General features: G+C 38.0%; 1 protein-coding gene across 2 annotated transcripts in view; it reads right to left on the reverse strand.

The window, feature by feature from the left end:
* The window catches only part of LOC100562425 (protocadherin gamma-B4), a 378,208-nt gene extending 366,995 nt beyond the window's left edge, over positions 1-11,213 (reverse strand). The window contains exon 1 of one of the 2 annotated variants that reach the window (XM_062979486.1): positions 8,692-11,213. In XM_062979486.1, the coding sequence (XP_062835556.1) occupies positions 8,692-11,109 (2,418 nt within the window). In that variant the 5' untranslated portion in view covers positions 11,110-11,213. Of the gene's footprint in view, positions 1-1,890; positions 4,430-8,691 lie in introns of those variants that run through there. The other variant, XM_062979484.1, reaches the window with a different exon arrangement.
* Between the last annotated feature and the right edge of the window lie 2,133 nt (positions 11,214-13,346).

The following is a 13,346-nucleotide window of genomic DNA, read 5'->3' on the forward strand; positions in this document are numbered from 1 at the left end:
AACCCTTGTCGGGATTGCCTTCCATCTGGAAATTGCTGAAAGAGCACACAGACCTAGAATAGGTCTCCACTGACACCTACGGACCCACTGTCAAGACCCTACACTTGAAAGGTAATCACATTCGGCCATGAGTGATAGCCTATGATATGATTATCTTTTTAGATATGTTTTCATCAACATAATTTACAGAAGCAACAGCTTTTGGTATATCAGCTAGCCACCTCACATCAGTGCCAGGTGTCTCAAATCCATACAATTCAGATTTTTCATACTCCAGTTTCCACATAAAGTTATTTAACATTTATCTCAGGTAAAGGTCTTGAGAAGTCTTGTCAGGAATACCTGTTATGTAGTTTAATTTCTTCACCAGAAATGAGTATTTTTAACTATAGCTCCTATGTAGCCTGTGAACATATAGTACTCATTGCATATACATGTTACTGCTAAATAGGTGCATTGTCATTTGCTCCCATTTTTAAAAAGCATCAGGCCATGTTCAGCCCTCTAAAATGAGAAAAAGGGTCAAAATCGCTGTAAAACATCACATCACTTGTAATTTCAGCATAGCTGTGGAGCCTTACAGGGATAGGGGAAGTGAGCAGTGGCCCCCATTTGTGGTACAGTTGCCCACCCTTATTTAAAGTTGGATCTCTTCCATTAAATAGACTGAGGATGTGTCAAAGGTGCACCATGTAAAATTATCTGAGCAAAGCAACTCACTCATATGTAGGGCTGTCCTTAAAGCTGGTTCAGAAATTGCAGGCAGTACAGAATGCTTCAGCTGGGTTTTTGATTGGAGCAAGCTCAATGCAGCCCATGACACCTCTACAGAAAGAATTGCACTAACTACCATTTGCTACTTGATTAGGTTTAATGTTTTGCTATTAATTTATAAAATCCTAAATAGTTTGGATCCGATTACCTGTAAGAGTGCCTTAGCCTTTATAAATCAACACACTCCTGAGTTCTGCTCTGCATTCATTAGGACCAGGACCGTGATACCAGTTTGTGTGTGTATAAGGGCATCTTTGAATTATTAGTTTATGTTGAGCTGAAGACTACATCCATTTACATGAATTTTAGAAAAGTAAAATCAGATTTCTTAATGGATAGTGGTTGTTTTCTGGACCAGCTGGTGGAAAAACTCTATCTCTGATGTAAATGGTCAAACTTTTTAAGACTGGTTCATCTTTTTTTTTTTTTTTACAGTTTATGAACTCATATTATCAAAGATGTGGTCAGTTATTACCATATAAGTTATTGTTAAAAATGGTTTTAAGGAATTCTCATATTCAGTGCATTAGTTCCCAATGCCCTTTTCTTCTTCTTTTTTTCTTCTTTGGAAAAAAACCAACAGCAACTAAAATAGTAGGAATGATCTGAAGCACTAGATAGCCATTATGTTGTCTTCCAACTCTATGAATCTAAGATTGTATAGCTATAATGCTCTACAAAGCTTATGTGCTACTAAAGAACCATTGATTTTTCCATAACTAATCCAAAATACAATGAAAAAATGGTTTATCATATCACTTGATCAGAAATAGTTTATCTAGGAATAGGCTACAAAATATGACTATGAAGGGAGCAGGTGATTGGGTTTTGTTGTTTAATCAATAGCAGGTGTTACCTTCAGAATTGTCACTACAATACATCCAAATACAGTATTCATTTGACCTATAGTCTGATTGATTCTTTTGAGTTCAATGATTAATTACACCATAATATTTTATATTTGTATTTTCATTATAATAAATTCATGCTCTGGATTAGATATTGCAATTACAGAAACATGCTCCTTTCTCATTAAATCAAACCTATCAAATTTACCTAAATATGTTATTAACTCTACAATAAAATAAAACAATTGGAATGTATGGGCCCACCTACCTGAATGATAGCTGCACCCTCCTGAAGGTTGTTTGAGTCACTTGTTATTAACAAAGGATCTGGTTCACTGGGAGCTTGCTGTGCTGTCAATGTGTTTGTATAGCTTCCAATTGGAACAAGAATCTGGCTTTTCCGAGATCCCGAAGTCAGTGAAACTTCATGGCAATAAGACTGAAGAAATGCTCGGACTCCATCAATTCCCACAAACTGTGAAACTGGAACACCATTGAAATCCACACCTCCATTGTCACAAGAATGAGAATTTCTCAATCTGTGAACCTTGATGGCCAGTAACACAAGAAGGAAAGCCAAAAACAAACAGGAGACAAAAGCTACTGCAACCACCAAAGAAAAGGTGAGATCTGAAGGGGGATCTATAGGAACTGAGATGCTGCTCAAATCAGTCAGCATGTCTGGAATATTGTCAGCCAGCATCACAGTGATCGTGACGGAGGCAGAGAGAAGGGGCTGCCCATTGTCCTTCACCAAAACTACTAGGCTTTGTTTGAGGGCATCTTTCTCCAGAAGGAACCGGGCTGTCCTGATCTCTCCAGTGTGGAGTCCCAGAGTGAAGAGCCCTGGCTCCGTGGCCTTGATCAGCTGGTAGGAGAGCCAGGCATTCTGGCCAGAATCCGCATCCACTGCCACCACCTTAGTGACCAGGTAACCTGGCTCAGAGGAACGAGGGGCCAGCTCTATCCCAGTGGAGCCATCGGTGGGATGGGAAGGATAGAGGATTTCTGGAGCATTGTCATTCTGATCCAGGATGAAAAGGGTCACTGAGACAGTAGAGCTGAGTCGTGGGGAGCCCCCATCCTGGGCCTTGACCAGGAACTGAATTTCTTGGATCTCTTCATAATCAAAAGAGCTCAAAGCATAGACGACACCAGTTTCAGAATTAATTGACAGATAGGAAGAGAGAGTTGAGGTGTTGGCATCTCTTTCAATGATTGAAAAGGTAATGGTGGCATTTTCCATAAAATCAGGATCACTTGCTTTTGTGTAGCAAACAGGTTTACCCCTAGAGTTATTTTCAATTATATATGATGTATAGTGCATCGTACTGAAGACTGGGGCATTGTCATTGACATCTGAAATTTCCAAAAATAACTCTGTAGTTGCTGATAATGGAGGGTTCCCTCTGTCTGCAGCAGTGATAGTTACACTATAGTTCTGTATAGCTTCTCTATCAAGATTTCCGTTGATAATCAAATGATAATAGCTATCAAATGATTTTTCCAAATGGAAGGGAAGAGTTGTTGGTATTGAACATACAACCTCTCCATTCTCACCCATATCTCTGTCTTGTATGTTTAGTATTGCAACCACTGTTCCTATGGCACTTCCTTCACTGATTGAATTAAAAATGGTTGTGACTGTAATCTTGGGGATACTGTCATTAATGTCAAAAATGTTTATGAGCACTTTAGCCCTGTCAGAGAGACCTCCGTTGTCTTTTGCTTGAACATCTATTTCATGCAATGCAATTTCTTCATAGTCCAACTTTCTTATTGTTGTTATTTCCCCGCTACTAGGATTTATTTCAAAACTTTGTGATGTTTTCTTTTTTGTTTTTAGAAATGAATACGTCACCTCAGCATTTGTCCCTTCATCTGCATCTGTAGCATTTAAAGTCACCACCAGAAAACCTATGGGAACACTCTCCAAAATATTCAGTTGATAGACAGGTTGATTGAAAACTGGTGCGTTGTCATTTGCATCAAGAACCAATATGCAGATCTGTAGAGTGCCAGACCTCACAGGATGTCCACCATCTGTGGCTGTTAGGGTGAGAAATTGAACAGCTTCTTCTTCCCTATCCAATGATTTAACTAGAACCAGTTCTGGATATTTGTCTCTGTCCGATCCCCTTTGCAGTTTTAGGGAGAAATGTTTGCTGCTGCTGCTCAGATGATAGTTCTGTATTGAATTGTTTCCGCTGTCAGCATCTTGAGCTTCTTGCAAGGGGAAATGGGTCCCTACAATGGCTGTTTCACTTATCCTTAGCTCTAGTGACTCTTCTGCAAAAGTTGGAGCATTGTCGTTTATATCTGTGATTTCAATTGCAACCGTGAATATTTTCACTGTATCCTCAACAAGGATTTCCAGACTTAAAATGCACTTATCTTCCCACCCACATAGCTCATCTCTGTCTATTCGTTCAGATACATACAAATGACCGTTCTTAAAATTCAAGACAAAATATTGAAGCATACCTTCAGAAATGACGTTGACCCGGCTGGCGGATAGTTCTTTGGAACTGAGTCCTAAGTCCTGTGCAATATTCCCCACAAAAAAGCCTTTCTGAACTTCCTCAGGAATGTAGTAGTGCACTTGCCCAAAATTTAGCTGCCAAATGGCAACCAAAGTCACCCAGAATAAACCATTGCATTGCTGGAGTCTCAGAGCATCTGCCATTTTAAGCTTTCAAGGCTCACCTTCTGAGAATTTTCTTTGGACCATGTACTTCTTTTTCTTCCTTCAAAAATCCTTCTCACTCCTTGGTTTGAAAACAATCCTTTGATTCATTTCTGCTGTTTTACTCGGAGTTCTGATGCATGAGCTAGTTGCCTTGCTAGAAATGCTCAACACTTAGCAACTCACCTTAGATCTTTTATTGGCATTTGCTTTCTCATTGGTAAACAGCGGCGCCCAGAGTCTCAACCAAAAATTGCAGCAATGAGCAGTAGTTTTAAGTCATTTCCTTCCTGTTAGTGTTGGTGGTGTTGGATCTCCTTTTTAAACTCTGTACTCTTCAAGATGAACAATCCATGAATAAAAATGGTCAATTACCATTAGCATCTCTTCTATGTGAAAGAGAATTTTAACCTGGAGTCTATTCTATTATCATTTGTTTTCAAAAAGTATACCTTGAGTGAAAGTGTAAAACCCTGTGAAATCAGTGGAACATGTAAATAAGTAGATAATTGTAGGATTGTAGTGAAAATGTATTCCATACATTTATCTGGAGATATCACATTGATTTGAAAAGCATAACTGATCAATTAATATAATATATTCTTTGAATAGAAATGTTCTATATTTTGCTCCAAAAAAGACCAATACAGTTAACACAACATTACATCAGCATTGCATTATTATATCAAATACACCAATTTCATGGAGTAGATCTCATGAAAATATTTTTCTCTAAAAATGTATACAGGGTTCTTGCTTCCTGTTTTATTTGTTTTTTAAATCTACACACTTTAGAATATATGAGAGTTAAAACCTGCACCCAGTTGGACAGGAGGCAATGGATTTGAAGCCTGAGAACTAAACTATTTGTGATAGCTTTAAGAAAAAATGTATTAAATGCAAAGGTAGTTCTATAGTTTCTTGCCTTCCTACCTTCTGTGGATACCCTACCTACAAAAGAAAAAGGATCTTTCTATCATCTGCTGGCTACCAAACCTTTATCACCAACAAAGACTGCTTTAGGAATCTAGCAATACTTTGCTCTTCTTTGTTCATTTACATCAAAAGAGTGCCAAGGAAGTCCTGCCAAGATTATCACAGGACTACCAGCCAATGAACAATATTCATCATTTCCCAAGATTGCTTTGCACCCAGGTTGTTCAGAAGACAATAAGCTATGAAATGTTGCCTTATCACCTTATCATATGCGCAAAATTGCCCATCCTGCCCTGCTTTCACCCCTCTTCAGCCACAGAGTCTACCAGCTCCTATCCCGTGATGTAGATCTACTTCTGGTGGGGCTTCATGGTTCAAATGGGGAAGAACCTCCGTAAACCTCCGTGGCAACACGGGAAGCTTCCCATGTTGCATAGGGATCAATGGAAGAAGCTGGTTAGGGGACCCTTCCCCCTGTGGGCTGAGGTAAGGGGGAAGCTGGGTGATCCGGGGAGTGGGGCAACAGATTCCCCATGCCAGGCTCCAAGGGATTCACCATGACTTGTGGCGAATGCAGAACTTCATGTGATGAGGTCTAGATAGCAATTTAGCAGTGTAGATCAGACATATCTTACCATACTATTTCCTTCTTGATAGTTTTTATAACAAAAGTAAACAATAATGCTAGACAATTTTTCTAGGAAATGTGGCTACAAGCAATCGTGCAATCAAAATGATCTTTCCAAAACAATTACAGATATTTCTATTTTTAGCATAGTGGAAATACAAGTGCAGTCACTCTCCACTCTGGAAAATATATGGTGCTCAATATTTTTAAACACTTCTTCATCTCTTTTGGGGATGAAATTGAAGTATCACAAGGGTTGTTGTTGATAACTGCTGTAAAGCTGGCTTTGACTTTTGGTGCTCTCATAAATGAGAGACTTCCAAATCACTTTATCATCAACAGCCCTGTTCTCGCATAGTCAGCATAGCACTGCTTTCCTTGAGTGAGTCTATTAATCTCAAATGTGGTATTCCTCTTTCCCTCCTACCTTATCAAATCATATTGTCTTTTCTAGCAAGTCATATCTTCTCAGATATGGCCAAGATATGGCAGTTCTGCTTCAGTCCATCTTAGCTTCTCGAAAGCTTTCAGGCTTGATTTGCTCCAATGCCCATTTAATGGCTTTTTAGCAACCTACAGTATCCATAGAACTCTTCTCCAGCACCACAATCCATATGAGTTCATTTTCTTCCTCCCAGCTTTCTTCCACCCTCTCTCTCGCGCACGCACACACACACACACACACACACACACACACACACGAGAAATGTGATGGCATAGATAATTCTAACTTTAGCATTCAGTTATTTATTTTGAAATGTTAGCATCTTGTCTAGTTTCCTCATAGTGGCCCTTCCAAGCCACAGTCTCCTGATTTCTTGACTGCAGTCTACATTCTAATAAATAATTGAGGCAAAGCATGGAGAATTTTGTATTATTTCAGTATCTTCATTGTCTAAAGTTATGTAACTCGACTATGATCATTATTGTTTTTCTGTGTGTGTACATCTATAAACATGTCCTTTCATTTTCTTCTTTGACTTTCTTGAATAAAGATTCCTATCCTCTGCTTTTTCTTCTTCTAGTAATATGGTATCACTTGCTTATCTTAAATTGTTGTTGCTCCTTCATTTTTATGCCTCCTTCCTCTGAGTTAAGCAGGTCCAGTTGCCAATTGACAACCATACAATTTTTCCATATTCTGTTCTAATAATAGCCTCTTGTACTAGTGCAGGTTACACATCAGGGCAATTAAATATTATGGAACACCCACTAAGAGGAATCCATAGTCTTTCATGATCTATACAATAAAAGGCTTCTATAAAGCATAGCCTGACTTTCTTTTGAAAGTTTTGGTGTGCTTCATTGTCCAATATATGTTTGTAATATAATCCCTAGTGCTTCTTCCTTTTCTAAATTCAGCTTGAATATCTGGCATTTCTCATTCCTTATATGGAAAAATATTTTTGTAGAATTTTGAGAATCTGTTTGCATGAGAAATTGATGTAATGGTTCTGTGGTTACTACAATCATTTTCAACATGGAGACCATTGTTTTGTTTTCCATATTTGTTGACAGATTTTAGTTTTAGAACTATAGTAGATTCTTCCTCTTTAGATTGATACATCTCTATTGGTATGTCATATGTTCCTGGTGAATTGTTTCTCCCAATTGTTCTGAGTGTTGCCTTGCATCTTTGCTATTTTTGTTGCCACCAAATATATTGTCTGAAACTTGAGTACCCCCCCCCATTCATTTTTCCATATTCAATATAATAACAAATTATTTCATCTTTCTGCATAGAACCCTGCAAAATCTAGCTCAGGTTTCTGTTTTGTTTTTGTTTTTTTTAATCACCGCTGCACTTTGATACTTTAGGGCAGTAATGTTCTACTCTGACTATTGTCATCTTGTCTTTTCCGGGCTTTCATTCTCAGTCATCACTCTATTACCTCATCACTCATCTACCAAAATGTTAATTTTAAGCTCCATTGAAAAGGAATCTTCATTTTTTTGTTCATATTTCTCCATGAAATACCAGTTATGGTGAAATGTTGGTGATAATGAAAATGAAAGTGATTATCATAATCCGAAAAACTTTTTGAAACTGTGGATCCTATCCAACAATGCTTTCTGTTCTAAAAAAAGGAGACTTTTTCTATCTACATCAGAACTACAAACTTCATGAGCCAAACTATAAAGCAAGGAAGAAGCTATGGTGAGGTTAGGGCCTGGAACTGAATTTGTGTGCAAAACAGATTTGCTTGTGAAATTTCAGGACTTTTTTTTCCAGGTCAGCTCAGATAATATAATATATGCAGAGAGATTTTTTAGGTCATTATCTCTTAAAACTCAAACAACCAAGTATTTTCTAAAGGCTGAATTCTTCATAGAATAAAAATCAAGAGGTAATAGCCTATATATATAATGAAGTCAAAGAAGTCACAAAATCTCTGAGATGGCCAATACAACATATATTATAGTAGTATGTTCACAAAGATGTTATTATTTCACTAAGTAGTGTGTCAGTGCTACTTTACCAACTAGACATTCTTATTTAAAACAGAATTAATGTGTTTTCAGATAAAAATAACATAAAACAAACAGAAGAAAAATCAATCTACATGATGCCAGTGAAACCTGAGATAGAAATGTTCAAAGAAGTATTCATCAGTTAAAGCTGAAAGTATCAGAGTTCAAAGTTCCTATATCATAAACATAGATGTCTGAACACATGTGATTCACTTCTGATATTTGTGCCACTGCAGTAAACAGATAGACAAGTTTAGAAAGCTCAAAAACCTATTGCAATGTCAAAATGCTTATATGCCTGTATTATCTTTATAGTGAAACAAAGGTATTGAAATGTGAATGCTCACCTGATTGCCAGTTGCACCCCCCAGAAGGTTGTTTGCCTCATCTGTTATTAACAAAGGATCTGGGTTAATGGGAGCCTGCTGTGGTGTCAAGGTATTTGTACAGCTTCCAACTGGAAAAAGAATCTGGCTTCTCCGAGATCCCGAAGTCAGTGAAACTTCATGGCAATAAGACTGAAGAAAGGCCCGGACTCCATCAATCCCTACAAACTGTGAAACTGGAACTCCACTGAAATTCACACCTCCATTCTCACACAATTGTGAAGTCCTCCATCGGTGGAGTTTGATGGCCAGTAAGACAAGGAGGAAAGTCAAGAACAAGCAGGAGACAAAGGCCACTGCAACCACCAGGTAGAAGGTAAGGTCTGATGGGTGGTCTACAGGAACAGATATGTTGCTCAGATCACTCAGCATGTCTGGAATGTTTTCTGCCAGCACCACTGTGACTGTGACTGAGGCAGAGAGAGGGGGCTGCCCATTGTCTTTCACCAAAACCACCAGGCTTTGTTTGAGGGTATCTTTCTCCAGAAGGAACCGGGCCGTCCTGATCTCTCCAGTGTGGAGTCCCAGAGTGAAGAGTCCTGGCTCTGTGGCCTTGGTCAGCTGGTAGGAGAGCCAGGCATTCTGGCCAGAATCCGCATCCACTGCCACCACCTTAGTGACCATGTAACCTGGCTCAGAGGAACAAGGGGCCAGCTCTATCCCAGTGGAGCCATCAGTGGGAGGAGAAGGATAGAGGATTTCTGGAGCATTGTCATTCTGATCCAGGATGAAGAGGGTCACTGAGACATTGGAGCTGAGTGGTGCGGAACCCCCATCCTGGGCCTTGACCAGAAACCGAATCTCCTGGATCTCTTCATAATCAAAAGAGCGCAAGGCATAGACTACTCCAGTTTCAGAATTAATTGAGAGGAAGGAGGTGAGAAGAGAACCCTTCATATTTCCTTCAACAATTGAATACATTATTCTGGCATTCTCTTCCCAGTCTGGATCAGTTGCTTTTAGTCTGATGATAGATGTTCCAGGAGGAATATTTTCTGAAATGAATGAAATGTAGGACTTCTCTTTAAAGGTTGGTGCATTGTCATTTTTGTCCAATATTTTTAGTGGTATAATTGTTGTTGTGGAGAGAGGAGGAACTCCTTTATCCGTGGCTGTGATAGTCACATTATAGTCAGAGGTCTCTTCTCGGTCCAATGCTCTGTCTGTCACTAAGCTGTAATAACTATCAAAAGTTTTTTGTAAATGAAATGGTGGGTTACCAAGAATGGAACAAATGACTATCCCATTTTCTCCTGAGTCCCTGTCTACTACTTTTAACAGTGAAATTGCAGTTCCCACTGGAGAATCTTCACTTATAGTATTAGTGAGAGATGTTACTGCAATTTCAGGTGCATTATCATTTACGTCAGTAACAACCAACAAAATATTTGCTCGACCTGACAATCCCCTTCCATCACGGGCTTGAACTTCTATTTCATACTCAGCACACTCTTCAAAATCCAAGTTCTGCCTCAGTCTTACTTCTCCAGTCTTAGGATCCAAATGGAATATTTTTGATGCTTTTTCTGATATTTGCCGGAATTTATATGTTATCTCTGAATTAATTCCTTCATCTAGATCAGTAGCATTTATTGTTATTAGCAGGGAATCAATAGGAAGATTTTCCATAACAGCCACTTTATAAACAGATTGTGAAAAAAACGGTACATTGTCATTTGCATCTTCAACCACCACCTTGATATGCACTGTTCCAGATTTGGCAGGAATTCCTCCATCGCTAGCTATGAGGATTAAATCATGGAAAGCCTCTTCTTCTCGATCCATAGACTCTTGTAATACTAATTCAGCATATTTGGTTCCACTTGCTGTCAATTGTAAATCAAGAATGAAGTACCTGTTAGGACTGACTTGATAGCTTTGTAAAGAGTTGATTCCTAAGTCAGGGTCCTGTGCATCTGGAAGAAGAAATCGGGACCCTGGGAGCGTACTTTCTGGAATATTTAATTGCAATTTCTCCACTTCGAATGTTGGTGCATTGTCATTGATATCTTCAATTTCAATTTCTGCAGTATAAATCCTCAACTGTTCCTGAACAAGAATCTCCATCTTTATTAAACAAGTTAATAGACGTCTACATATTTCTTCTCTATCTATTCTTTCATTAATATATAAATGACCATTTTGGAAATTGAGGGCAAAATATTGGATCCTACCTTCTGTAATAATCTGAACAGCTCCACTTGAAAGTTTCTTCAGATCAATCCCAAGGTCCTTTGTGATTTCTCCCACAAAAGAGCCTTTCTGCAGTTCTTCAGGAATGGAATAATGGATCTGTCCAGAAATTGCCTGAAACACAGCTGCTAACACAATGCAGGATAGTGGTCTTCCTACACTCCAGAGTGCTTCCATATTAGTCATACCTGCCTCTGCAAGGTTTTAATTCTTCAGTCCATAAATAATGATAATTATCTTTTGTTCTTGATTTCTGTAGGTTGCTCTTAAGCTGAGCCCCTCCACAAATATACAAAAGATTTATTAAATCTTCCAACAAGATTTTGCCTTTCCTTTTGCTTTCAGAGGAGACAGCTATAAACTGTGTTTCTATATTGCGATGGGTTATTTGAATCTTTCCTTACTGGTAAACAGCGACACCCAATGTCTTGAGCTATAAATGCATTGCTTTAGAAAAAAGGAACAAAAATGGATTATACTGAAGTTTTACAAAATATCTTTTCATGCCTTTCAACTTAAAACTCTCAGGTATGTATTTGATAGTTTAGAAATGTGAAGTATGAAAATATATCAGTAATAATTTTAAAATTGCCACCACAAAAATAAGAAACAGCAGATTATCCTTTAATGTTTGTGTTATTTTATAATGTTTGGGTAATACAGAGTCTACAAAGTGTATGTCAATATTATACTCACTCTCCCCCAGTTGCCTGTAGGATAGTATTCCACCCCATTAAATAAATATTATCCTCGATGTCTTGCTTTTCAATTTCTGGTTCTGGTTATATTAAGTTCTGTTTTCACTTAATTTAAATTGCGAACGAAATCCTAATATTCTATTCTTTTTTATTATTGTGCAAATGGGTTCACTACCAACATAATCTTTTTGGCATTGTGCAGAAAAAGGTGTGTATGTATTTGTCCCTCACCATCCAAAATGAAGGCGTAAGCCTCAGAAATGCATGGGGCTTATGGGTTGAGCACTCCTTTCTTCACTGCATTCCTGCAGTCTGTGTGTCTGCCACAAAAAAAGTGATCCCTCTTCCTTTCTATCTGGTTAAAGATATCAAGAAAGCTTCTGGAACTCACTGATTCTCAACTGTTGAAACTTTTTGTGATGAAGACTGGTGTTGGAGTAGCACTCAATAAGAGAATATGTAATATTTTCTTCACCATTATGATATCTCAGTAAATCAATCCAGTTACGCATACTATTTCAGCTTTACTATGACACATCAACTCAGCCCTTTAGCCTTTGATAGCAGTGTAAAGTTCATTCCAATCATTTTGAAAAATGGAAAATCCTATCTGCTTGCCTACTTGCCACACAATGCATGATTTACATTGTGATGGGAAGAAGAATAGGCAAGCAGAAGCCCATCTTCATTTCTGTCTCCAGATTGCATATCTGGCAATTATTTTGTCGATGTTCCACAGCACAGACTTATGTCAAATTTCTCAGAAGTAAAGCCACTTCCTAACAATGTTGCAAGAGTGTCGATCCAGCTTAATCCACATCCAAATTTCAACAAAGAAGGATTTCTGGCCAAAGGATAATGTCCATGAACACTGCAAACAACAACAACAAAGCTATGATTTGGATGTTTTAAAAAGTGGCTCCAAGTTGAGCTTGTTTAAATCCAATCAGTTTTTGTTTATTTTTGTGTTCTGTATAAAAATATAGAACACACTATATTTCAATTACTTTAAATAAATCAAACCACATTGGCCAAAAAAATATGAGGTATTAAAAAAGGAAAAGGAAAATGTACACATCACATTAAAATCCTCCAAAGAATATTTGCTCTCTTCTAGTTTGATACCAGTGTTGCATAAAATCCATTCTGTTAAGAAAAGTCTACCTACATTTTGTTTTCCCCAAAATAAGACAGTGTCTTATATTACTTTTTGCTCCCAAAGATGCACTAGGTTTTATTTTCAGGGGATGTCTTATTTTTCCATGAAGAAGAATTCACATTTATTGTTGAACAAAAAAACCCAACATTTATTATATCTATACTGTAGTTGTCATCACAAACCAGCATAACCAGACAAACTGTAAATCCTATCAAGAATTTCTTGTTACTACCATTTTTTCCATGTACAACAATCTATAGTACGTACATTTACCAATCCTGCATGCTCTGGTGTTCTGTTGGGCAGGCATGCTTCCAAACACAAACTTTGCTAGGCTTTACTTTCAGGGGAGGCTTTATATTTAGCAATTCAGCAAAACCTCTACTAGGTCTTATTTTCAGGGGATGTCTTATTTTCAGGGAAACAGGGTATGTCACTTCTTTCCAAGACGTCTTCCGTGACATTTTAATTCATCTTAGACCATAATTTCTATTGCCAAAATGAAGTATATTAAAAATCTTTCCTAATCATCCATTCTTAGGTAAGCTGTGCATGGTCTTGCTTGC

This window comes from Anolis carolinensis, chromosome 4 (assembly GCF_035594765.1).
Source record: "Anolis carolinensis isolate JA03-04 chromosome 4, rAnoCar3.1.pri, whole genome shotgun sequence".
Taxonomy (NCBI): Eukaryota; Metazoa; Chordata; class Lepidosauria; order Squamata; family Dactyloidae; genus Anolis; species Anolis carolinensis.